Source organism: Solea senegalensis, linkage group LG15 (genome assembly GCF_019176455.1).
Source record: "Solea senegalensis isolate Sse05_10M linkage group LG15, IFAPA_SoseM_1, whole genome shotgun sequence".
Taxonomy (NCBI): Eukaryota; Metazoa; Chordata; class Actinopteri; order Pleuronectiformes; family Soleidae; genus Solea; species Solea senegalensis.
This window is the reverse complement of record NC_058035.1, coordinates 1,553,264-1,579,924: the sequence shown is the minus strand read 5'-3', so window position 1 is coordinate 1,579,924 and position 26,661 is coordinate 1,553,264. Positions and strand designations below refer to the sequence as shown.

The window sequence follows — 26,661 nt, the reverse complement described above, 5'->3', positions numbered from 1 at the left end:
AGTTCCACTTTTGTGTCACTCTGCATCTTCCCCTCTGCTGTGTGTTTTGTGCAATAATTATGAATGCGGCACACACACACACACACACACACACACACACACACACACACACACACACACACAGAAGGAAAGAATAAGGAGGAACTAGTGTTTGTGCAAAGTGCTCACGTTACTTTCAGGCCAGTCCAGCAAAAACACACCACACCACCAGTTACAAAGAGTGTGTAAAGTGACAGTGACGGACTTGAATGCCAAATAAATCCTTAGAAAGAGAAAGAGATTTGAGAGAGAAGAGAGTTCCCGCAGTCGACCAGCAGCTCCTGTGTCAAGAGATAAAGCCTTTGGTGTTGGAGAGTGAGTCGCTTAAAAACTCAAGTTTAGAGCAAGACAAAGTGGATAATATACTTTTGAGAGATTGTAAACTAACGCTTTTAAACCACTTATTCCCAGCACCAAAGTCCATAGAGAAAATCAGTGGTTTAAGCTCACGGGGACACAGGAGCTGCTTGTCCTCTGCTGCCTCATGTGGTCAATTTGTGTCACTGAGGTCAATCTGAACAAAGAATTTTTAATGCTGAATACACAAATATAAAATAACATTAGAACTTACTGATGGAGGCAGCAGTGGAGCGGTGAACTCCTGTGTGATGCTAAAATCGCTGATTTTCTCTATGGGGTTTGGTGCAGAGAGTGAGGGGTTTACAGACTTCACTTTCCTGTTGGAAAAGTCTGTCTCACAGTGAGACAAAGACACTTTTCTGAGGACCGCATACAACCACATATCACAAAAGCTGATCTACGCCTTTAAGACGAGAGACCACACCAAACTAAATCATTATTATTTATTTTTAAAATAAGAATTTGTCTACTTCATGGAACGACGCCCAAACAATGTCGTCATCACATTAACCACCTGCGTGATCACTGAAGCCAACACCTTCGCTGTGAGATACACAGAGCCGTGATTATTACTTCCACTTCTCTGAGCGCAATTTCCCTGATCCTACAATTTGCAAACTTCCTTTAGCACATTTTAATTACAGGTGTCGCGCGGTACGTGTAGCACTGGAGACGCTCCTCGTGCAAGACCCAACTCATGTTTCAGAGCCCGGGGAAAATCCCCACACAGCTCCAAAAGTGAGCAGAGTGAAGCTGACATGGATGTGCATACGTACACTCACTCACTCACTCACTCACGCACTCACTCACTCACGCACTCATTCACTCACTCACTCACAGTCTTTATCAGGCCAAAAAGACATTTTATCCTCTTTTATCCAAAGCAACTTACAAAAGAGGAAGAAGAAGTCTTGGAAAGAACTCCACTAGATAGGAACAGTGGACTGATAGAGGGTGAGAGTGGTGAGGTGGATCCAAGTGCAGAAGGAGATGGTGCAGGGGAGGGGCTAAAAGGTAAGTGCTAGGACAGAAGATGCTCTTGGAAGAGCTGGGTCTTCAAGAGCTTCTTGAAGATAGACTTGAAGATACCGTGTTCTGGTAGCGCTCGGTGGGTCTGGATTGTCTTGTGCGGGGTGTTGGCACCGCCAGATGATGATCCTTTGATGAATGGAGTAAAACCTCAACATGGCACCGGGTTAAACCACGACCTCTTGAGTGATGTCGTCGTCGAAATGATGTGGCTGAGTTGAAATTGAAGTTGAGGTTTTGTTGATATTTATGCTTTAAAGAAAGTCTGAAAGTGATGGAACTCTAACTCTGAACGTATCGTGTAACAGTGGGCGAGTCTGACGCTTGGTGCCGGTGGAAGGTAAAACCGGCACCAGCTGCTTTCCATCATGGGTTTGATTTTGGAACATACGTCAAATTTGGAATAATAAGATTTTGGAATTATAAGTTAATATAGTTAATAATTTTAGAACTAGCTGAACTAACTAGAATATATATGTTTATTAGTAGTTTGAAAGTGATGGAACTCTGGACGTACTTTTTCTTACCGTGTAAAAAGGGTTTTACAGTTTTACATGTCTGACACTTGGTGCTGGTGGAAGGTAAAACCTGGACCTGCTGCATTCCATCAAGGGTTTGATTCCGGCGCCATTCATTTGAATAGATTCGAATGCACATGTGAGTCTATTTTTGAGTTTTGACATCTCACCTACTTTTCACGCGAGACATGTGGTTTCCAGCAAGATCTGCTGATAATGATATTGACATTCTGCCGGCATGATTCCATGAAACTGATAACTCTCACTTGGATCTGAAAACAGAAAAACACAACTTTTTAATGGCTTAAACAGTGTTAGGGTAGACGTTGGGTTCGGTTAAGGGTAACACCCAGTACTTCCTGCATGAACGGAGACACAGTCACTGAACTGAAATACCACTGAACGTGGTCACGATCGGCGGCTTTCAGCAGTGCTGACTCCTCTGTCAAATATTGACATTTTAGACTTTTCCTTTGCTACATGTTGGAGATGAACACATGGTCTCAGGGATTCTTTTTAAATTTGATCTACAGTTGGACATTGTTGGCTTTGATTCTTGTGTTTGACGTCTCGCTCATGACTCTCTGACCAGTCAGTGCGATTTGGAATTATAAGAAGATTTTGGAATTATAAGAATTTGGTGTATCGCTGATGGAAAAGCAAAAAAATGAGTAGAGCCGAGCCGAGTTGTGCTAGAACGCACAATCTCTGTCCTGGCTAACACGTAGCAACTGACAAAAAACATGTGTAGTATGCAGACCCACAATGCAGTTTGGTGACATGTAATGCTGCTCTTGGTTATTACGAAATTGTTCCTAATAAAGTGACACTTGGTCTATTGTTATTATTCTTTTATGTTGATGTTTTATACTTTTACGTCACGCCCTTTGGGGACCTCATGGCTGATATAAATAAACATTGTTTGATTGATTTATTGATTTATCATCATCATTATAATTATTATAATTATTATTATTATTATTATTATTATTATTATTAATTACAGTGTGTGCACCTGCACGTCTCTGTTGAATGATGGCTGATTAACCTCAGACTCGTTTGGTGACATAACAGCAGGTTCACTGAGGTGTGTGAGTGTGACAGGATGACGATGTTGTCAGACTCAGTCAGTGTGTCAGCGCGTGTGTGTGTGTGTGTGTGTGTGTGTGTGTGCGAGCTTCAAAGGAAGAAAGGAAGGTAGCAGAGAAGAGAGAGGGGGAGGAGACAGCGCAGCAGAGGGAGGGACGTTACTGGAAATAGGTGGCTAAACAGGTCTATCTCGTCCTTTTCCAGGACACGGTTAGGAAATGTCGTAACACACACACACACACACACCCAGACTGCACCGTGTGTCAAGGACTAACTTAAGTTGACTTCACCGAGGAGCAAACATGACACACACGTGTGCACCAGCACACACATGCAGTGTGATGTCATCACCCTGCATCATCTCTTAACACTCCACACTTAAATGTATTAAAACAGGATCATTCAGGGTGGTGATTGTGACACAGCTTTAAAGCAACTTAACTAAACACACACCGACTAAAAATCTTCATTCTATGATATATTAAGGACACCTTTAAGTGACTGGAGACTGAAATGTGTGTCATCGCTCACTCTCTGCACCAAAGCCCATAGACAGAATCAGTGACTTTAACATCACACACACAAACAGCAGTAGAACAGCGACGTCTAAAATCACTCCTTTTCTCTGATTTGCAATGGGAGAGTGAAACATCAGTTTCCATTCAGAAAAGGGCTATCAGTGAGATGAAGTGGTGAATATATTCATAAGATGTTGTACACTTGATTTTTATTAGGTGAGCCTTTTGTGGTATAGGAGCTGCAATCTGCTGCATTTATATCAGGACTTTCTAAAACCACATAAAATAAAGAAATCATTAAAACAAGACATCATTTCAAGTTTTGGGACAAAAAACAAACCTATTAAAGAATAAAATAATCAGCAGATTGATTGATTTTGATAATAATTGTTAGCTGCAGCTCTAAAGTCTATGTAGGTCATTCAGTTTCACTTCACATTCAGGTCTTAACCATTTTGTTTTCAGCAAAATGAGATTTAAGGGAATAGAAAAATGACCAAATACTGCAGATTTCATTGGAAATGGAGTAATAAATGAAATGCAGTGTGTGCATGAGAGCTGGGAGCAGGTTGTTTACAGTACCCTGAGATTCAGTGAGATTTCACACCGGGCAACAACACAGGAAGGAAGCGAGGCGCACACACACACACACACACACACACACACACACACACACAGCAGTATACACCTCAGTCTCCCAGTACAAGAGAAAACCAGCGTAGCCAGTGCAGCACATCCTGGGTTCCTCTGTAACGACGCGTCATTTGGACGTCGTCTGCTTGTAAATTACCCTCCTGTCAGAGAAAAGCAGCTTGATTAGAATCAAAGTGACGACTTTACAATATTGTATAGTATAAAAACGAGAGGAAAACAACGCGCCCGAGGCTGGCTTGTCATTTGTTTTCTGGTAACTTGACATCAAGGAGATAGTTCAGGTTCAGTGGTTACATTTGAGGTATTTACACATAGTCAGTATCTTTGCAGCTGAGACAGAGGCAGGTACGTGTGGACACCAGGAAGATCTGAAAAACTCACCTATGTCACATTCAGGCTAAGTTTTCTGCTTTCTTTCATGTTTAGACGCCCTTCTCCTTCTGGAAAACAAAAATGTGTAAACCACTCACTCTCCCACACCAAACATCATAGAGAAAATGAATGATTTTAGGTCATAAACGAGTTATCTTTGTTAGCAGTCTACTTATTAATTTAGCTAACTTGGGCTAGGGATAGTTGTCTGTCTATTTAGCTAATACTTAACTAGCTATCTGTTTATTTAGCTAATACCTAACAAGTTATCTGTCTATCTTTGTTAGTAGCCCACTTACTCATTTAGCTAACTAGTTATCTGTATATTTAGCAAACAGTTAGCAAGTTTATCTGTTGAGTTATCTTTGTTAGCAGCCTACTTATTAATTTGACTAACCAGTTATCTGTATATGTAGCTCATAGTTAACGAGTTATCTGTCTAGTTATCTTTGTTAGCAGCCTACTTATGAGCTACTAAGTATTTCTATGGCTAAAACAATGTAACATAAAGTTCACGTTGTAAAATCCATGCCAGTTTACACCTACAATAACTATAAGGTAGTTTTCTTTTACTAGTTTATCTCACTATAATAACTGTAAACTGACATTTCTGTTGCTTTGTAAACTGTTCACTTTCCTGCACCAAAGTCCATAGAGAAATTAATTATTATTATTACATTTTTAGCCTGCGAGGAGCTTAAAGTTGTTGGTCTACTACTGCCTCGTGTGGTCAGTTTGTGTCACTGATGTAAATCTGAACAAAAGATTGTAATCACTGAATTTACAATATAACACATTGAAATTTGTGTGATGGAGGCAGCAGTGGATCAATAACTCCTGTGTGCTGTGATGTTAATATCACTGATTTTCTCTATGGACTTTGGTGTGGGAGAGTGAGTGGTTTACAAACTTCAGTTTCCTGTCAGAAAAGTGATGAGTTACTGCCTCGCAGAACATTAGCAAGAGATATGTACAGTACACAGAAGCATCTTTAGTACAAACTATGTATAAACATGACAAACAAAGTTTACCATGTTTACTACTCAATTTAGACTCTTGCATGATACCATCAGTCCCTGATGTCATATAAGAAAGCTTAATAAAGCAAAACAGTTAAATGCTAACCAGAGACTATTTAAAAAGAACCAACAACAGCATAATGGGGGTAAAGCATCACAGACGCTCTATCACAGATCTATCAAGATTTCACCTATGACACGGAGCCCTGATGATGTCATTCATTGTCACCTCAACATCATTTCAACCTCAAGGTAATAATCTCTTTTCACATGTGTCTGACTTACACGTCATTTCCTGTGTCATGAGAAGAAGCGGTGAGGCGACGGACAAGCTACGTGTGCTTAACACAACCCGGCAATGCTTACTTTTTTACATTGTGAGATCAAAACCAGGTCCAAGTCCTTCTAGGACTGTGTCTCGTCACTCGTCAGCCATGTTGGTGGCAGGTCCAGGCTGCTGTATGAGAAAACAAGACCATAAAAACAGTAAAAACAACAAACATTATATTAAAAACCCTTAAAAATAACAGTGACTTTGCACCAAAATAATGTGAAAAAAAGCATTTTTCTTCAACTATGGATGTTCAAGGTTTTGAACTGTTCTACGAACATTCATCAAATCAGTTGAAAGTTCTCTAGACTTCAAGAACACGATGGGTAGCAGCTATTTCAGACAAACTAGACCATGCAAATATAAAAACAATGAAGACTGTGGAATTATCATCCAACTCTATTTCCAACTCTGCATGAAAATAAGCTTTAAAGGTACATTTTCTCTTCTCAAGGTTTCACGACACCAACCTCTTCTTTTACGGTTTTTAGAAGGAGAAAGTCCAAACTTTCCTGAACTTCAAGAACCTTCTCCTTCTGCTTCTTCTTCTTCTTCTTCTTCTTCTTCTTCTTCTTCTGCAACCATATTGTTGCATTACTGCCTCCTTGTGGAGGCTCTTGTTATTGGCTCCTGAGAAGAAAGTGTGGAATAGTATGTGTGTATTCTATCGTTTCTAGAGTTCTGGACGTTTCTATTGAAATGATGATGTACATGGTTGGTGATGTTGGTTTCTTCTTGGTCCAAATTTGTCAAATTTCATGAGATATGAAAGTATTTGATTAACATGACAAAGAATACTGTATAGCATATAATATTTTTTAAAACCCGGCCTTCTAAGAAATATGGAGCCACTTTTGTTTTGTTGCCTAGGTTTTCTGCCTAAATATGGCAGTGAAACAGGTTTTGACCGTAGCCTGGTTTCACTGTTCACACTCGCTTTCATATTGACTTCAGTCCAGCTCTGTTTAGCCATGACGAAAAGTAACGTGATGACAGATTCAAACTGAAAGTGCAGAGTCACATGGTTCAGTCTGTTGATGACGAATGTCTGAGTCAGGTTATCTTCTCCTGAGGAAATATTGTTATTATTCCTACTGATGACAACCACTGTGTGACATATATATGTGTGTGTGTGTATGTATGTATGTATGTACATATATATATACATATATATATATATATATATATATATATGTGAGGTTCTGACACTACGTCTCTTATCTCACCATCAAGGCTATCTTTTCCAACTGGAAACATATGCTGATATCACTTTGTTGACAGCTCACCTTTCTGCGCAAAAGTCCATCAAGAAAACCAACTTAGGGAAACAGGAGGTGCTGGTCGTCTGCCGTGTTTGAAAAGTTTGTGGCACTAATGTGTTTCCAACTGAAATAACTCAAACACCACAGTTACAAAATTAAACACATAAACTTAGTGAAGGAGGCAGCAGTGGAACTCCTGTGTGCTGTGATGTTACAATCACTGATATTCTCTATGGACTTTGGTGTGGGAGAGTGTGTGGTCTATGTATCAAGATATATATATATATACATATACACAGTACATATACAAAAAATTCATATACATATAACATGTTCAATGCTTTATCTTGTCATTTGACAGGCTTAGTAAACCAATCACTTGTGGTCACTTTGTGAAGTTTCTCAAAAGCCAAAGTGTGTGCTGTGATGGGGTTTGGTGTGGTTTATACAACGTGACACAAACTTCATTTTTTGTTGTTCATATTCTTAATATGACGTACACTTAAATTAGCAGAGGTTTTATAAGGTGAAGCTTTTATTTTTGCACTAACCGATATTTTATTATGAAACTAAGAGTTCTGTTTTTTCCATTCTTGCTTCTTTTTTTTGGTTAAAGTTCTGCTTTATATTTAGACATGAGAACTAATGCCCACCGTGTTTCAAAATCACATCAATAAGTGATTAAATTATATCTCAATTATATCTGTTATATGAGCACTTTGTTACTGAGAAATAAAAATAACTGACACAATTTGAAGAAAGTGATTTTTTTTTAATAAAGAAAATGTAGTAGAACAATTTTTTTCTTTTTAAAAAAAGCAAAATTTACAATGTACTCATCAAAGCTTCTGGAATGTACACTAAGTAAGAAAAATTCTTCTCCATCATCTTCATCATCATCATCGTCATCACATGTCCAGTCACTTCCTATCCAGAGAGCTTTGTGTTGAATGAATAAAACAATTAAAGAAAAACAAAAAAGTTAACATACAGTATGTATCAATAAAACATCTCTGAAAACTCTGGAGAATACATGTGATCACTGGTATGACATAGTCATTACAAAGGAAAGACACCTACTCAAAGTGCTTCCTCCCACTTCCTCAATGGAAATTTCAGTACCTTGCCAATCGTCGAGTGTTTTAGCACAAGCCATGCTCAACTATGGCTAACATGTATGTACAGAGTGCACTTAATAGCAAACAGTCTGTCAAAGAAAGCAAAAATATCAAGCTATGAATGAAACAATAATAAGTAAATCTACAATAACAGGAATTTCTCCTGAGAGAGACAAATAAATGATAAAAAAAAAGCAGTACATTCACCTTAGAAAACACCACAGTGAGGCATGAATCCACCACGCTCTCGTGTTAGAAACCAGGTCTGTTTTATTTAAAGTAATCCAAATTAATCAGTGAATAAGGGGACGTGGTCACAGCTATAATGCAACTCATCACTTTAAATAGTTCATTCCAGTTTTCTTGTAAGTCCTACCCGAGTTATGTGCATTCCAGTTTCCACAGAGAGTGGGTAACTGGGATATTTGGTGGTTGATGTATATATATATATATATATATATATATATATATATATATATATATATATATATATATATGTATTTTTTGCATTTTCAGCTAGCTTTGCTAATTTGCAAGCTACTTTGTCTTCTCTGACATGCTCTAATTTGTCTAATTTCATAATGGTATCGAAATGTTTCCCCCACCTTTGGTTATTCTGTGGTTAATGTTAGCGACACAGTTAGGTCTGCTAAGTAGTAAGCTAACTTGGTCCATTTGATAAGCATTACAGTGTATTTCATACATGAAAAACTGGAACCAGTAGGACAATACTCTGTGAACGACGTATTGGATCGGAAATAAAGAACACAGAAATGCTAAAACCCCCAGTACATCTTTAATTTTGTTGATGCTAAGAGCATCCATTTTGATTTTTTCAAGTTTGGAGTTTGAATGTGTTGAGAACTTTAATCTTCCTACTTGTAACTGGGAAATTACGACTTCCAACTAAAACTGGAATGCACAATCAATGATTGCAGGGTGGAACCTTCACAGAACACCTTACACAAATATAAAATGGTGTCACTGGTGTAAGACAAGAGAACCTCTGAAATTGAGCTGCCTCTGTTTCGTGGGTTGATACAATGTGGAATAAAAGTGTATTTACAGTTTGCTGATGAGAAACAAAGACCACACACGACATCACATGGAACCAATTCAATAAATGTGTCCTCCCATTTTTTAGCAACAAAAATTCCAAAAGGTGTATCCTTCTTGGTATAATTTAATGGGAGATAATGGTTAATGGCCAAACATGACAAAAAGGCCAAAAACTAAACTAAATAATGAATTATGTTACTAGTCGTCAAGGAAAAATGCAATGGGGAAATCCCAACATAGACCAGACCTAGTTAGATGTAGGTAACATTCCTTGTGATGTCATTGGCAAATCAGGGAACAAGACAGTTCCTACCTCCTTGTCTGGTTATTGCCCACACACACAAAGCAAAATCTGTGGCTTTGCACGGCCAAACCAGACCATACCAGTGTAGCCCTCGGAGCAGTTTATTTTTTGATGCCACAACTGCTTTCATTCACTTTGGCGAGTGGCTTTGATCCAGTCAGCCACAGTTGAAAAGGGGCCGTCTGAGGCCATACTGTTTGAGTAAGGATTCTGAAGATTCTTAAGACCCTGGGCACCGCCGCTACCATCGTGTATCATTTGATCCATGTTTGTGCCATTACTCATTGGCCGAGGGAGCAAATTGGTGTACGTTATACCTTGGCTTTCTCTTGGGGATTGCATGAGAGCAGTGTGGCTCTCCTGTGTCATTGTGAATTGGGGTTCCTGCTTCAGCTGGAGGCCAGTTTTAGAAGACCCTCCCACCAGGATCTTCAGAAAATCATCACCTTCAATTCCCTCAAGGAAGGGGAAAGAGCCTAGCCCCTGTGACCCGCTACCACCTCCAGGGACTGACCCGTTATATGTGTTCTGGACTGTATTGAGGGTATTAAAAGTCGGCCACATAGTTTGGAGTCCCTGATTCTGGTTGCCCGCATGGTTCTGGGCCCTGGTCTCAGAGTCAAGCTCAGCCCTTTGCTGGTGCAGGTGGAAGGCTGGGGACTCCGACTGATTCCTTAAAGTGGCCTGAGGGACTGCATCCAAACACTGCAGGTCCCCGATGGAGAGCTGTGGTAGGGTGTTGTTCTCACAGCTGGGGTGCTCCATTCTGCGATGGTAACCAGATCCGTGCTTTGGCTGCTGTTGCCTGCTGCTGTTGGGACGTGGCAGATTGCTCATGGCACCGTGGTTTATGGTGACTGTATCCACTGAGAGTGCTGGATTAGGATTTGCCCATGATTGGCCGATTTGTACATTAGGAACATGTGATGTCATGATCACATTCTGAGGCCCCGGCTGGTACGGTTGGTTGAACATGGAGGGCTGCTGCTGCTGCTGCTGTTGCTGAATGGTAGATGCAGTCTGCTGCCTCAAGTACATGTTGTTGGGGTCTGGAACACATGGAGTGACATTTAGTTTGATGGCAGAGCAGTCCTTTTGATAAACCCATTCCCTTAGCATCGGGAGCTAATATCTCAGTAAAAACATGGCTACTCATGTAGATAAGGATAAAACAGTAAAGCCACTTAGCTTAAGTTTATCTCATCATTAATCCGCGTTGCTTTGTAAATCAATCTATCTCTGTGTGTATCGTGAAGTTCAAATGTGTTATTTTGTGACGTCAGTGTTTGAAATCCTTGTGGCAGCAGTAGACCACCACCTTCTGTTTTCTGGCAAGTTGAAAAACGCTGATTTTCTCAATGGGATTTGGCGCAGAACAGTAAATGGTTTACAAACTCCAGGTTCTGGCTGGAAAAAAAGCTGTGTCATGGCAATATAAAGTGGGGAACATATTGTTAAGATATCATAGACTGCTTAACATGTCATCTATTTCAACAGCTGTGCCTGTTTTATGCTGGGTCTCCACAACAATCTTTAACTATCATTATTAAGCTGTTACCTTTACGCATATGATTCATGGTAGACTGCGACACTGCCTTCGGTCTGTTCATAGCGAGACCAGAGAAATTACCACCTAGAGGAAGATCACATGACATGTATTAAATAAATGCTTCTACATGTAGAATCGTATCAACTCTTCAGAGGGTTCCAAGTCTCTTACCTGTCAATCCCATTTTAATCAGCTCATATCGTCCACGCTTTTTCTCGTTGTAGCCATACGGGTCTACAGAGAAACACAAAATGTTCATGTAGAGAAACTGGAAATAACTGAGAACTGGTTCCAATTTCCTTTAGGCTACTATCAGAGGTGTGAAAGGTTTCTGAATCTAAGGTTCATGGCTCACCTTTGTCGTCCGGCAAATATCTGAAGTCCATGGGCTCGCTGACCTCCTGATCCGAGGGTCGCCGCAACTGCATTTGCACCGTGATCGACTCTGTGATGGAGGTATTGTAGTAGGGCGGAGTCTTGAAGACGATAGCCACCTGGCGATGAACGTCCGCCTGTGAGAAGGAGCCTTTGGCCTCCCAGCCGTCGGATGAGAAGAACCGCACTTCAATGTCATCTGGAGGTAAAATTTGATGATGGGATGACAGGAATGAACATGCAGAGAAAGGACTAATGGATGAAATGATTGAATGAAGATGAATTAAAATGAAAATAGAATTAAGCTAGGTGAAAAACATGAGAAGTGTGAAATGTGTGAAACGGGAGACGCAGACAACACATACCCTTCTGGACTTTGTCACAGAGTAAGAAGATCTCGTCCTGTCCTTTGACGCTGCCGCTGTTCCTGTTGACCCGACAGATCCTCAGCTCTGCCGTGTTTGGGGCCCCTGATGATGCACAAACAACAACAACAACAAGGTAAACAACAGAGGAAAGACCTAAGAAGAGCACAAACTTTTCACTGGATCCAGAAGAACCTCCTGGATCTGTATTGAACGTTACCTGCCTATAACTATTACCATCTTACATAAATGTGACAAAATTCTTCTCAAAAGATTTTGGTCGTCTCCCGCCTTGACTACTGCTACGCCCTGCTAACAGGCCTCCCGACCTGTGATGTGAAACCACTACAGCGTGCCTGGTCTTCATGTCACCACTCTGTTCATTGAGCCCCACTGGCTACCCTTAGCTGCCCATGTAACCCCTCGAATCCTCCGTTCATCCAAGGATTGTCATCTGGCGGTGCCAACACCCTGCACAAGACAATCCAGACTCTTTTCATGTGTCGTTCTACACTGGTGGAATGACCCACCGAACGCTACCACAAATCCTGTGGTGCAGTTTTAGAGAAGAAGCTACGTGTGTGTGATTGCATTCAACAACTGCTCGAGTTGTAACATTTGGACCAAAATTTGCGAACAATCGCTGGAACAAAAAAAAGTATATAAGCACCAAATGAAAAACCACTGCTGTGTGAGTTGCAAAACCCCAATCAATGTTGGAGGTTTTCCTCCACCTGCCGAAGAATGAGAGGGTGGGGCAGAAAGTGAGTGAGATAGATCGGACTACCTGTGGCAACCAGTCATCAAGTCACCCAGAAAACTGGCGTGCGATTCACGATTGGGGCGCTCAATATATCGATTATCACAGAATCGTTGTATCGTGATATTATTGGTATCGCGGACCATGTATCGTATCGTGACCCCTAATAAAGATGCACGATTAAATTAACTAATGTTTTTTTCTCGTGTCTGACGCAGAATTTATTTATAACGTGGCCCCTGACACACAACTCGCACATTTCGACGCGTGTTTGTGTTTGAAAAGACTTTACAAACAGAGCGGTCGGTGAGTCGAAGCCGTATCAGATTGAGTCACAAGTCACACGTCTGTTGTCAGAAGAGGAAGTGCTCCATGGTAACGGCGCTGGTTGAGGGTTCGTGTGTGAACGGAACTTCCTCTTTCTCAGTTTTTGTTGTGTGAGTGTGTGTGTGTGTGTGTGTGAGTGAGAGAGCAGAGTTGAGACACACATGCATTTCTCACACTTTACCTGCACAAACTCTGCACCAGCAACTATTGTTTTATAACATTTTATTTAAATGTTTATGGTATTTAATATAATATTTAATTTTAAAGATATATTTTAGGTCAGGGGCTCCAAAAGTGGTTGTTTCTGGGTCCATAAAATATTTGCAAACATTTTCCTAAACTTTAAACCCTTAAAGTTGTTTTTGGCCATCTTTATCTCTCAATTTTTAAATAAAATTTTAAAATATCTGAGTGCAGATCTGTAAAATCAATTAATTAAATGTAGCCTGAAAACCATAATTGCAACTTCTGCGTCTTTTTTAATTTCCCTTTTCTCCCCTCTTTCTTTTACCTCTCCATTTAATTCCTTGTTTTATTTTGCCTTTTATATCTTTAATGCTTCTGTTTTTTTGTTTTACTGTAAAGCACTTTAAAATGCCTTGTGGTTGAAATGTGATATATTAATAAACTTGCCTTAAAAAGTTTGTTCCCATATATTTTTACAATACTCTATATTGTAATGTCTTTGAGGTCATTTGAATTAGTTTAACTTCATCATCTTATCATCTTATTCTTTAATTATTTAAGTATTTTGTTGCTTTTGTTTGTGTGGAAATGAAAATAAATATAAAGTGGTTTAAAGTGTTAAACCCTGCACATGACGTGATGATGTTTACATTTACATGACCGTCGATCTGACGAGGTCACTCACTGTTGTCGTAGATGGGGTTGGTGACGATGGGGTTCAGAGGTCGCGTGTAGTGGCCGTTTTCATCCTGCAGGAAAACCTGGATGCAGAGACGAACCACGTTCAGGTCGTACTCCTCCGTCTGCAGCAGCAACTCACGTGGAACTGAGGTCAAACACAAACACACAAATATAAACATCATTTTGCAATTACTACTGAAAAACATTTTTAGCGACATACTTCACTTTTGGTCTTTGTTCTTTTATATGCAGATGATACTCTTGTTTATTTATAATCATTGCAGAATAATTAAGTCATTCAGAAAACAGCTTTACTTTAAAAGTTTAAAATGTTGGTTTTATTTTATTTATAACTATATCGCAGATACATTATATAGCAATGTTGGCTTAACTGGTTTAAATTAACTGGAGAAAAATGAAGATTTGGAAAGTTAAAAATGTATATCATCATTATCACGTTCCCTAATGTGATAATGAAGCTTATTATGATCAGTCATGTAGATTTCGTCGCTTTTAATAATTGTTGTTCCTTGTTATTTTCTATGCAGATGATACAATCATTGCAAAATGAAAATGCAGTCTTACATTAAATAACTAGTAAGTACTAGTTATAAGTAATAAGTACTATTTTTTATATATTATAACTCTATTGCAACTGCATTGCAAAATAGCTATTGCTAAAAGAAAAAGCTTTACTGCAAACATGTGAACTCTATATACATATATATATACATATATATATATATATGTATATATATATATATATGTTCTCTATACTGCTGGTGTCACATGTGTAGGTCGTCCCCAAAAACCTCAACTGTGGATCAGAGTGAACGCGTCACAGATAACGTCCACAGCCTACATTCACACACACACACACACACACACACACACACACACACGCACACACAGAGGCTTTCACATCTGCTCACTTTCACTTCCTCCATCTCCTAATTTGTATCTCTCGAGCGAGGCCATCCCCGCCTACAGGTGTGTCGTTACGGTGACGCTCAGCGACGTCACCCCAGTTTGGAAAGTAGTGAGTGAGTGAGTGTGTGAATGTGTGAATGAGTATGTTAGTGTGTGTAGTAAGGGGGTTGAGACTCCTGCACGAGTGGTGAGTGACGTTGAGATCAATCTCAAACTGACACCAGGTTTGAAATCATTTAAAATGTTTAAAAACATAATAAAAGAATGTGAGAGAAGCATTAAAAACTGTGTGTGCGTGTGTGTGTGTGTGTGGGAAACTCCTGTGTGTGTTTTTAAACATGCTCTGCTGCCACCGGCCTTTCTCCTCCTCAGAGGCTCAGATCCAAGTGAAGACACAGGTCACAGCTCAGATTACCACCAGATTACTGTGTGGATTCTGCTGAGTCAGATTAACAGAAAAAAAAGGAAAAAGAGCCAAACAACTCATGATAGTTTCAGCTTTTCTCGCTGTTTTTGATCCGATGCCTCACATCATGTTTCTTACAGGAGATCTTTGGTTGCACGATTGCTCTTAATGATAATGATTGATCTCTATGTTCAGCTTCAGCAGGTTAGAAGCTAACGCTGTGTTCCTTTTACATCAGAAATCAGAAGCCACGTCAACCACCGAGTTCACTGAGTGCCAGTTGAGAGGTCGTAACACAAACGTGTCTCAGGCATCGTTCGCAAAACCAGTTAACAACAACAACGTTGGAACTTTCACACAGATTGCGAGAGTTTGAAGGAAATTTGTTTCTCCCGGATTCGTATTTCACGGATCATCGGAAGTCGGAAACGGGAGAAATGTTTTTTTTACTTATTTTAATATTGTTTGTTGTTTTAAGTATTTTAATTTCTTTCTTAAAGTGCTGTTTTTATTTTAAAGTGTTATAATTCAGTATTCAAGTACAAACACACACACACACACACACACACGAGTGGAGAAACTGAAGGAGGCAGAAACAAAGGCTTTGCACGCATGTGTGTGTGTGTGTGTGTGTGTGTGTGTGTGTGAGACGGGGGCTGGCTGTGGTGATGGGGACAGCGATGGTGGGGTCTGAGTGGGGGTGTGTGTGAGTGGGTGAGTGTTCAGAGTGACTATGAGAGAGTGAGAAAGAAGGGGAGGCAGGTGCCAAGCGTCACCACAAACGGTGTCTCCACTGCATGACTCACAATTTCACACATCTCTGTTATACTTCTATCACATGTATATATAATTATACGTACACATGTATACATCTGCAGTTTCATGTAAATGATTGTGGCCGGTCTGAGTTCTCGGGGTGGCAAAGAATAAAAGAAAGAATTGTCAAGAAACACTTTTCTGTAAAGTGATAAAAAATAGGTTTGGAATCATGTCAAAATCACTAACATTAGTAAAAATGTAAAAATCGTGTAAAGATCATTTTTGAGATGTTTTTGGAAATGTAATTGTTTTCATTACCAGTTTTTTACTGTGATATTTAGGTTGTGCGCATTTCCAGGGCTAATTTAGAGGGAAACACAGCTACTGCTGGTCTCCTCACTTTAGTGGGGACCAAAGCAGTGGAACAGCAGTCGCTGTTTAATCGGAATATCTTTGAGTATTTGTTTAAAGCTTTTTTTTTTACATGAGGCAACACTTTGGTTTCCTGTTTGGTCACAGTTGTAAAGTAAGGTCTACAGTTAGTCAGTTATGAGTTTGTAAAAATCAGTTGGATTTGGTGGTTTTGAAGGACTGGAATCAGAGAAACTGGATATATTTTAAAATGTCTTCTTTAAAGTCACTTTTAAAGCTGTTTGTCACTTCTTATATTTTATATTTCCAAATGTGATCACATGCTAAAGGAAAAGCTCTGGTTCAACCTCAACATATGACAAATATACTGGAAAACAACATTGTCGTCAATCACACACACACACACACACACACACACACACAAGCTGCCTCCATCACTAAGTTCAAATGACTTCTGAGTGACACAAAGTGACCACACGAGGCAGCAACACACCAGCAGCTCCTGTGTCCGCGCGAGCTTAAATCACTGATTTCATCTGTGGGATTTGGTGTGGGAGAGTGAGTGGATTACTTCAGTTTCCTGTTGGAAAAGTGTGTCTAACAGTGAGATTGTTATGATGCTGTCACAGCAGAAAACCTTCCATCACCTCCGTGTTCTTACAAACCTACTGTCATCATCATCATCATCATCATCATCATCATCATGAGCGCCGGGGAACCCCTCTGTAATGAATCCTGCATTCCCAGCTCTCACGTGGCCTCCTTCACTCGGCTGAATTGAGCAACTGTGACAAAGAATGAGGAAGTAACTCAAACGCCTGTTTGTACAAGAGAGTGTGTGTGTGTTTGTGTGTGTGTGTGTTTGTGTGTGTGTGTGTGTGTGGGGTGAGAGCTGTGAGAGGGTGAGGAAAAAGAAGTGGGTCAAACGCACGCAGCACTGTGACGATCAGCTGATAACAGTCGTTTTTCTTGTTTTTTTAAAATAGCACGACATCATCTTCACGTCTTTTTCATCCAAACGTCGCATTTCTTCTCCGAGCGCTCGAGTCAAAGACGACGACGCACGTTTGTCCCTCAGCAAACAAGATGGCCGCCCTCGACTAAAGTTTGTATACGTAACATTTATTACGCAGACGGACGGAGACAGACGGACAGACAGAGACAGACAGATGGACAGACAGAGAGACAGACAGACACTCACCATTGAAGGGGTTGATTCCTCTGGTGATTCTCTGGACGATGGCGTCCTTCACCTCCCTCCTCCTCACACACTGAATCCCCAGGTTCTGAAAACTACAGGAGGATGAACAATGAATGAATGAATGAGTGAAAACATGACATTTTGTTTATTTCAAAACATATTTCGAACTTCATTTGTTAAAATCGACAATGTTCTTGTATTTTTCTGTATTTATTTCTATTGATTCCATTATTTATATGATTATATCGCAATATTCTCTTCTAGAGAATCTGGTAAAAGATTGATTGATGTTTATATTATATGAAGTTATTTGAGTGATTTTTATTGATTAGTTTTATTTTGTTCCACATGAAACTGAGTCTGTGATCAAACAAAGCAAAGAGAAGAGGAAGTGACTCGACTGTAACCGCCCGACACTGAAGAGTCAACAAAAACAAAAAAGTGTGTCAGGTGATGTCATGATGCGTGGCGGCCATTTTCTTTGTCTGCTGAAACACAGGCGTTCACTCGTTCATTCGACTGCACGAATGAGGATTCACTACAGACGTGTGAATTATACACAAGCCCTAAACTTACTGACTCACACACACACACAGTAAATATGGGTGATGTCACTCGGGGGAATTCCCATATTGCTCCGCTAATCGCAGACACGGTTCAACAAATATGCGTCTGTGTGTGTGTGTGTGTGTGTGTGTGTGTGTGTGTGTGTGTGTGACCTCTGTTTCATGTCATAAACACTGACCTTGTCAGGACCAGCAGTCCTCATGGAGACTAAAAAACCTGCCTCCAAATAAGGCAGAGCCTCATTTCTGAGCCACTGGTAAAGTTTAGGACTAAGATTTTTGAATTTCATGGAAGTCCTGAGAAGAATAGCTGCACAAACCTGTGTGTGTGTGTGTGTGTTTTCATTGACTGTACTGACTAAATAATAAAGTTCCCACATCTTTTTTTCTGACGTGTCAGACACATATTTAGAACCTGACAGTGACTTTTAAATCTCTTTATAAAAACTAAAAAATGTTGCTAAAGGTTTTTAAACTCTCTCTCTTCTGTCTCTACCCTCCTCTCCACTGTCCCGCACTTCCTTTTCCTTTCACCACAACCTGTCTTGGCAGATGCTGCTCATCTTTGAGGCTGGTTCTGTCACAGATTGCTTTTCTCTCCACTGATGCCTAGTGTTTGTTCATTGTGTGAACTGTTATTGTTGTTGTTGTTGTTGTGATTTGGTGTTATATACAAATAAAATTTAGAGAGTTAATTTTCACCAGAATAAACACATTTTTTTTGCTTGTGTGATGATTCCTACAGTTTTCAGGCTGTTGCATGAAAAAAAGTTGTTTTTTTTGACAACATTTAAATGTTACCTTCAAAAATGTTTGTTTAAAATTTCAAAAAAATTGTTCACAATTTCAAAAGAAATTGTTTAAAATTTCAGAAAAATAACCTTCTTAAAGCTGAAGTTATAAGAAGAAAATGTGCCTCATCTACATAATTTACATGTTACCAATTTATTTATTATTACTTTTTTTTTTTAATTTATTTGTTGGTCAGTGCCCAAATGTGGCATCATTTTTGTTCACCTGTGAAATATGAACTGTTTTAGTGTTAATTTAATAATAAAATTGTTAAATTCACTAAGAAATAGTGTTTCATTGAATTGTCTTTGTGTTACTTTAGCACTAAAAGAGTACACTGTAAAAAATGTTATATTTAATTAACACAAATCACATTTTCACATACGACAGATACGTCTTCAGTTCCCCATATTTGTCATCATCTACTGGTCTACTGTGAAATGGTACTTTTAACAGGTTTAGTGTTGATTTATTACTAAAACAGTTAGAGTTACTGTGAAAAGTACTACATTTTACTGTTTTAAATATATATAGTAAGTTTTTGGTTTTCTTACCAATGTGTGTGTGTGTGTGTTTGTGAGAGAGGAGAAACTCACGCGATCACTCTGCGATCCGGACCGAACTCGGCCTCGTAGAACCCGTCTTTGCAGTCCTTCCCCACCAGGTCGTGAGGATGAGGACGGTAGGGCTCGTTCTTCGTCACCAGGTAAACGCGAACTTTACCTTTTCCAGAGTAATTCAGGATCTGTGGAGACGGAGGAGGAAGTTTTAATAGTTTAGAGGACGTAACTTTATCACTGAAAGAGTTAAATGCACTGTAATATTTAAACTGTAAAACTTTAAACTTGAACTGTTTAAGTTAAATTTCACTGTGAAAGAGTGTTAGCTTGAAGCTTTCCGGTCTTACTTTAAAAACGTTTTATGTTTATGTTTTATGTTACCTTAATGCTAAAAGCAGTAAATACACATATCATACAAGATATAGTGTAAAATGTTTTAGTTTTTAGTTTTAGTGATGTACACTCTGGAATAGCATTGAAATCATGTGATTCACATTATACTGAATGGTCACTGTGGACTTATTGATCATGTACTGCACAAATGTCTATAGTTATCTATAAAAACTACCTCATTCACAGCGGATGAGGTAAACACTATTCCATCTAATATCGTTTTAGATAGAAAACAATGTTCCACTTGTTCTTTTGACATGACATATTAACATCACACTGATGAGTTAAGCTGGAGTTAGAGGTGGAGGTGACAGACCTGCAGACTCGGGTACGTCCTGTTGTTGTCGGAGCTCTTCTCTCCGGGGATGCTGCCGGCTGAACGACCCTCACACTTGTACCTGAAGCGCATGCCGCGCTGCCGCGGCTGCTCGAAGATCTGGACCGACGGCTCCACCACTGCAGAGGAACACAGTCAGTGATCACCACACATGTACACCCACGTGTCTGTGATATCTTCAGAATGTGTTTTGAACACTTCACTCACTCTCCCACAGAAACAAATCAGTGACACAGCAGCTGTTGAAGTTCAAATGTCTTATTTTAGTGATTCAGCTTTTGAAATAGTTCATTCAGATTTACTTCACTGACACAAACTGACCACAATGGGCAGCAGAGAACCAGCAGCTGTGAGCTAAAATCACTGATTTTCTCTATGGACTTTGGTGTGGGAGAGTGAGTGGTTAGCAAACTTCAGTTTATGCTTATTATTCTATCTCATTCTACATTGAGATAAAACAGGAAACATATTTTCACAATATTATAGACTTTTGCTGGCGTAGATTTTCTGAGGTTAGCCTTTTGCTAAGTGACTAAAAACTGTATTTTATGGCGCCCCCTGCTGGCAGAGAGCCTCCATCTCCACTATGTCATTGCCTCATAAAACTACACTTGAACTTTATCACTTTAACATAACATTGTCCTCATCTCTTTTTGTCTTTTTTTTTTTAAAAAATGCCTTATCCTCTTTAACCACAACCGGCCTCGGCAGATGGCCCCGCCCACTTGGAGTTTTCTTCCTGATTTTTTTTGGTGTTTAGTCAATGAATGAATAAATGAACTTTTTTTTGTTTCAAATTCTTTTAGCTTCATTAGCATCCATAAAAATGATGACGTTGCCAAATCAGCTTAGATTTAGACTGTGTGCACACACACACACACAGAGAGTTTACCATGTGAAGTAATGAGTGTGATTGTCGATGACACACCGTTGATTAGTAACCTGGGTGTGTTCACTTCGTCCACTTTAGCCAAACAACATGTTTTTACTTTACTGAGTCCAGACTCAGACGATCTGCATCCAAACCAACAAAGTGTGAAACGACACAAAAACCAAGAGAGGAACCAAAACTGGTCCAGGAAGTCTCTCTCTGTGGACTTCTTTTTCGTGTGATTTTCTGAAGCGACACACAAAAATACTGTAAAAGATTTGTGTTTTAATAAGTTCACTGTGAGTGCCGCACAATCAGAGTGAAGCTGCGTCTCTCTCACACACACACACACACACACACACACACACACACACACACACGTTCAAGTCACAAACAAGTCCAGTTACATTTCTGACATAATTAAGAAACGCACGTTTGCCAACAACTCGCTGAAAAGAAAGAAGTGCCTTCCTCATTGTGCAGCCACTGTACATCAGCAAATGCAGAAGCGAAACACACACACACACACACACACACACATTTGTGCAGCTATCTTTGTCAGGACTCTATAACTATAACTTAGTTCATGTCTAAGCTCGACTTTAGCCATTACCACGATTCAAATCTTAAGCTCTAAACTTAACCCAGTTCCTCAGAAAATGAGGTTCTGCCTCATTAGAATGAGAAATAAACAAGAAATAAATCACTTCACACACACACACACACACACGTTTACAGTGCAGGTCTAAAGAAAACAAATTGAGGAAGTGAAATGAATCTGCAACACATTTTCTTTTCTTCTTTCTCAGGCTGTTAAGTGGAGACTTGCAGTAACAGGTAACTAAGACACGGACACAGACGAGACACAGGCTGTCAAACAAATAAAGACAATGTCTCGAGTCCTTACTCAGGTGTGGATCGTCCTCGAGCATGGACGGCATGAGAACTGTGGAGGACAAACAGGCACCAGTCAGACAAACACGTATAAACAGGATTCAATGGTTGACACCGGTGCTGTGTGTCCGTCTGTCCACGCAGCACGAGGAAGTTTCAGAGCTGCACTTAATCCAGATAATCCTAAATGATGCTGATAATCCCTTTTTTAGTGCGCTTATTTCTGATTTTTAATACAATGTAAAAATGTTCAGTCGAACGTCGTCGGCAAAACAAAAACTTTTTAAGGAAGTTGTTACTTTTGGACATTTTCCAAACACACAACTAATAAACTGATCAATCGATCGATCGATAATATAAACAATAAAAAGACTTTGTTAGTTGCAGCACGAGATCAGAGCGTTAAGAGCTTTACAGTAAAACTATAACTGCTGTCAATCTACAAGAAAAAGCTTCAATTCTGTACTAACATGTAAATAAACACAGTAACATCTGACGTCAAACAGGTAAATAAAGGTGCAGTTACTCACCGTTCATGGTTCACTCACTCACTCACTCACACTCTCACACTGGTTCACTCACTCACTTCCAAAGGTGATTGTTTCTCAGAGTTCACACTGAACTTGAATGAGTGAATACTGCACTGAAAACATCATATTTGTTGGAGCAGACCGGTGGGAATCCCCCCTTCATGGCCCCGCCCACTCTGACAGCACCGGCCAATCGGAGGCCAGAGAGAGCGGAGAGAATCAAGAGCAGCTGAGAGTGAGAGGAGTCGCCGCCCATCCACAGCTGTGTGTGTGGGGACGTCTCGCAGCAGAACAACAGCACAAATGAACTCTTTACAGACGACAAAAGCATTTTATTATATGTGAATCATAATGGAGGAAAATCACAACACTGAAACAGAAGAATTAAAAAAAGACTGTATTGTCCCTATTAAATAGATAAATGAATAAATGAAGGGTTCCCACACCTTGGTTGACATCAAATTCAAGGACTTTCCTGGACCAATTCCTTCAAATTCAAGGACAGAATGATGGGGGATGGGAGGACAACAATGATGGCGTCCACACGCTGGACAAAGTGATTGTCCTCAGGTTCTTATAAAAATTCAAAATATAAAAAAAATAAAAATTCCGACAAAACATGCAGAGAAAAGGTAAATTATGAAGTTATAAAATAAGAAAATAAAAAAGCAGTTTGAAATATTTGAATTATGACCAAAATTGTACAACAACCTATTTACGTCGGATTAATTTAAGGATCAAGCAAGACTAAGAGAAGAATCTGAGCAAACTAAAAAAATGTAAAAGAAGTTGAATTTTCAAAATTATAATCCGAGAGATAAACATAATTACTGTATATCATTTGTTGAATTGTTGGTTTGTTTTTGCTTAAAGGCAAAGTGTTAGGATCTCTAAAATTTGAAAATGAAAATGATAAAAACTGCTATAAAAACATTTTTGAAATAATAAATAAACTGACAGAAAAAAACAAAGTTAAACTCAGTTTGTTGTCTCAAAGTTTAAAAACTGTACATTTAAAAACAACATCAGGCCTCATAGAAGTTTTTTTTACAATAATAACAAAATAACAAAAAACAAAATCTCTTGCACTGAAAATTGGTTTCTTTATTTTGTGTCAGTGACAAATTGTTTTGAGGTTTTTTCTCTTGCACTGAGTGGTGAATGTGTTTCGGCAAATCAGTAACAACAGCTGCCATTCTTAGGATTATAAAAAGTAAAAATAAATTCTTTTGGAAAGCAAAAAAAAAAAAGAAATAAAAACCCCAACATACATCACCAAAGCATCATTAACATAATCCATAATCTGACACCACATTAAAGCGACAGCTGAGGTTTTACAGCAAACACCTCACCTGTGGTTTGGAAGTCATACTGAATATTAAAAAAAACAAACAAAAAAAACTTTCACGTCAATTCCCGGTCGCTGTGGCACAGAAAACTCGGCTGTCAGACTTTTTCTTTGGACTGTCCAGAAAAAGAATCATCATCAAATGTCGAGTTTGTCTAACGTCAGGAAGGAAAACAAGAAGAAGAAAAATGTAAATATTGCTTCATACAGGCGAAACAGGAACATGCATATTCTGTGTAATGCCCACTTTACATTATCGTCAAACACTGATCTACTAAAACAGAATTTCAGTTCAAAACAAATTATACATGAAATAAAGAAGTGTTTCTATATACATGTTGTTTTTTCCCACTTAATCTTTGTTACATTAAATATATATATAATATAATATAATATAATATAAATACAATCAGTTTGACCCAAAGAAAAGAAACGATTGTGCAACTGCTTCTGTGAATTCATAGCAGAGTGAAAAGTGTCTTTATTTTTTACTTTTTTTAAATATGCTAGTAAAGTCAGCCTTTGTGAAGTTGATCATGTTTTTTTGGGGATTAGGTAAGATATTTTTGCAATAAATGACCAATAATTCCACAGTGACTTTTCAGTATAATGTGAATCACATGATCATAGAGAGAATTTGCTGCTCCTAAACTCTCAGTCCTGATCTGTGGATTTTATCATCCTCTATGCAGATGATGTCCTGCTGTTTTTCACCAATTTTCCACATCTCACTTTGGATTTCTTGGTTTATTTTTCAGCTTTTGATTCCTTTTGTTGTTGTTACAAATAAAAAAAAGCTTTTATTTGTAACTCATAGTCTGTTGATTTATGAAATTTAGTACCAGTTTACATGTTTCGGTTGATCTCTGTAGACTCTAAAGCTTATTTAGAACCATTTTAGAACCAATCCTTTCAGCAAATATCTCAGACCTGAACTTAAGTAACTCAAAGAATAACCGTCGTATCTCGTCCAGCTGTAAGTGAAACCAAAAGCCTGTCTTATGACGCTGAAAAATCTGCACCAGAGGAGTTCATCAAGTGAAGTACTGAAAGATAAAAAACATGTTGATACAGCTTTGCATTTGACACAAAATTAGAAGAAAATGTTTTTTTTTTGGATTGGATAATGTTTAAATCTCATGTTATGACACAAACCCTTCTTTTTACCTAAAGAGACAAGATGTGTCAAACCAAAAACCAAGTCAATAAAGAGATAATAATGTTAGTTTGTGCAAAACAGAAATGTGAAATATAAACTTTCATACGTAACGAGTCAAACCTTCCTCTCCGCTGACCTTTGACATGAAGAATTAAAGCTGGAGTAAGCTGATCTCTGATGACTAATTCCACTCATCATGATCTTAATTGTAATATAAACCAAGTGGTTTCTGTTTTCCTTCTAGTCTCAAGATGTTTCCAGTTTCAGGGAAAATCTAGCACGTGGCGGGAGACACTGACCAAACACAGGTCAGTTCAGAGAGACAGAGCGCCTCCTATTGGCTCTTCTTTCTTTGGGAAGGTCGCAATTCTAGCACTGAACAAACACCAAAGAAACCTTAAAAGAAGGAAAAGTATAAATCCAATAAAACCCATCAGGGTGGGCGGAGTCTTTCAGAAACATTGTGTATATAACTCAAGAACCAAGAAATTAAACCATTTGTTCTTGTAATTCATCTCTAAGTATTGGCCTAAAAAACTGCGTTAGCTTCATAGAAAACATTCAGTAAAATGATTAAAATAAAATTGTCATAACTCAGTTATTTACACAAATCACTTCAACAGAGAATGTTGCAGAACTGTAGCGCTCGTGGCTATTATATTTTATTTTTATTTAGTTTGTCAAATTCTGACTAAATTTTGATCATTTAGCTCAGAAATGTCCTTAATTGCTCAAATTAAATATCAAAATTCCATTTGTTGTCATTTTTTAAATTTGATCTGGGCATTAATTATATTTAAAAAAATGTTTTTGTATCATGTTTGTGAAATAAATTGTGTGATAAACTGTTATTTTTTCTGTAAATTTCAGAAACAGAATGTTTGATAGAAATATGTCATATTAATTATTGTTTTTCTCTGAAAATATACAGGATTTCTAATCACTCTGAAATTGTATGAGATTAATAGAAATTCTTGCAATTCCCAAATTTGGGTCCCAGCGTTTTAGACAATTAGATTTTTCACTCACACATAATTTGTTAAATAATTCTAATAATCACTCGCTAACTATTGTTCTGTTGAGACATTTGCACCCGTCGAAATAATGCAACACTCAAAAATATTTCTTCCAGTTTCAAATCACAAACAACAACAACTAAAAACAACAATAAAATAAATAAAAATGAACACATTTTTGACCTCGGTCTGTTTACAAGGCAGCTGTCAATATGACATAAGGAATGCTTGTGTAAAATTTGACTTGAAACAGGAAAGTTATTGTTCTTTTTGTTATTTAAAGGCTGTTAAACGGGTTTTTTCATAAAAAGCAACACAATTTTAAACATTTGAAATGTTATGGAGGTCAAAAAAGCTTAAAAATAAATTTTAACAATGAATTTTTTTTAACAAATTGTTATAAAATATTTTTAAACAAATACTTAAAAAAGTTTTCAAAAATATTCTTTAAATATCTGATTTTTTCTAATTTTTCAACAAACACTTTTACTAAATGTTGAACTTTTATTTTGTCGAAATGTTTTTTTTTTTTAGGGTTAACACGAGGCAAAAATATGTTTTTCCAAAAAAAGAAAAAAAAGTATAAATGCATGAAGAAACAAATACTGACCG

The 26,661-nt window shown here is 38.5% G+C and overlaps 1 protein-coding gene and 1 long non-coding RNA gene across 2 annotated transcripts; both read right to left on the bottom strand.

The window, feature by feature from the left end:
• Positions 1 to 4,231: 4,231 nt before the first annotated feature.
• Positions 4,232 to 6,488, bottom strand: LOC122782081. Its single transcript, XR_006361885.1, has 4 exons — positions 6,400 to 6,488; positions 5,965 to 6,055; positions 4,589 to 4,647; positions 4,232 to 4,347 (listed from the first exon to the last, which is right to left on the bottom strand). It is a non-coding gene; the product is annotated as an uncharacterized LOC122782081 (long non-coding RNA).
• A 1,489-nt stretch (positions 6,489 to 7,977) lies between these two features.
• On the bottom strand, positions 7,978 to 22,627 carry rel (v-rel avian reticuloendotheliosis viral oncogene homolog). The gene is made up of 11 exons (XM_044046281.1): positions 22,527 to 22,627; positions 22,010 to 22,048; positions 20,211 to 20,350; positions 19,538 to 19,686; positions 17,584 to 17,675; positions 13,920 to 14,060; positions 11,962 to 12,066; positions 11,577 to 11,795; positions 11,393 to 11,455; positions 11,231 to 11,305; positions 7,978 to 10,721 (listed from the first exon to the last, which is right to left on the bottom strand). Exons 1-11 carry the CDS (start codon positions 22,531 to 22,533, stop codon positions 9,799 to 9,801), a joined length of 1,953 nt encoding a protein of 650 aa, XP_043902216.1. The 5' UTR covers positions 22,534 to 22,627; the 3' UTR covers positions 7,978 to 9,798.
• Positions 22,628 to 26,661: the final 4,034 nt, after the last annotated feature.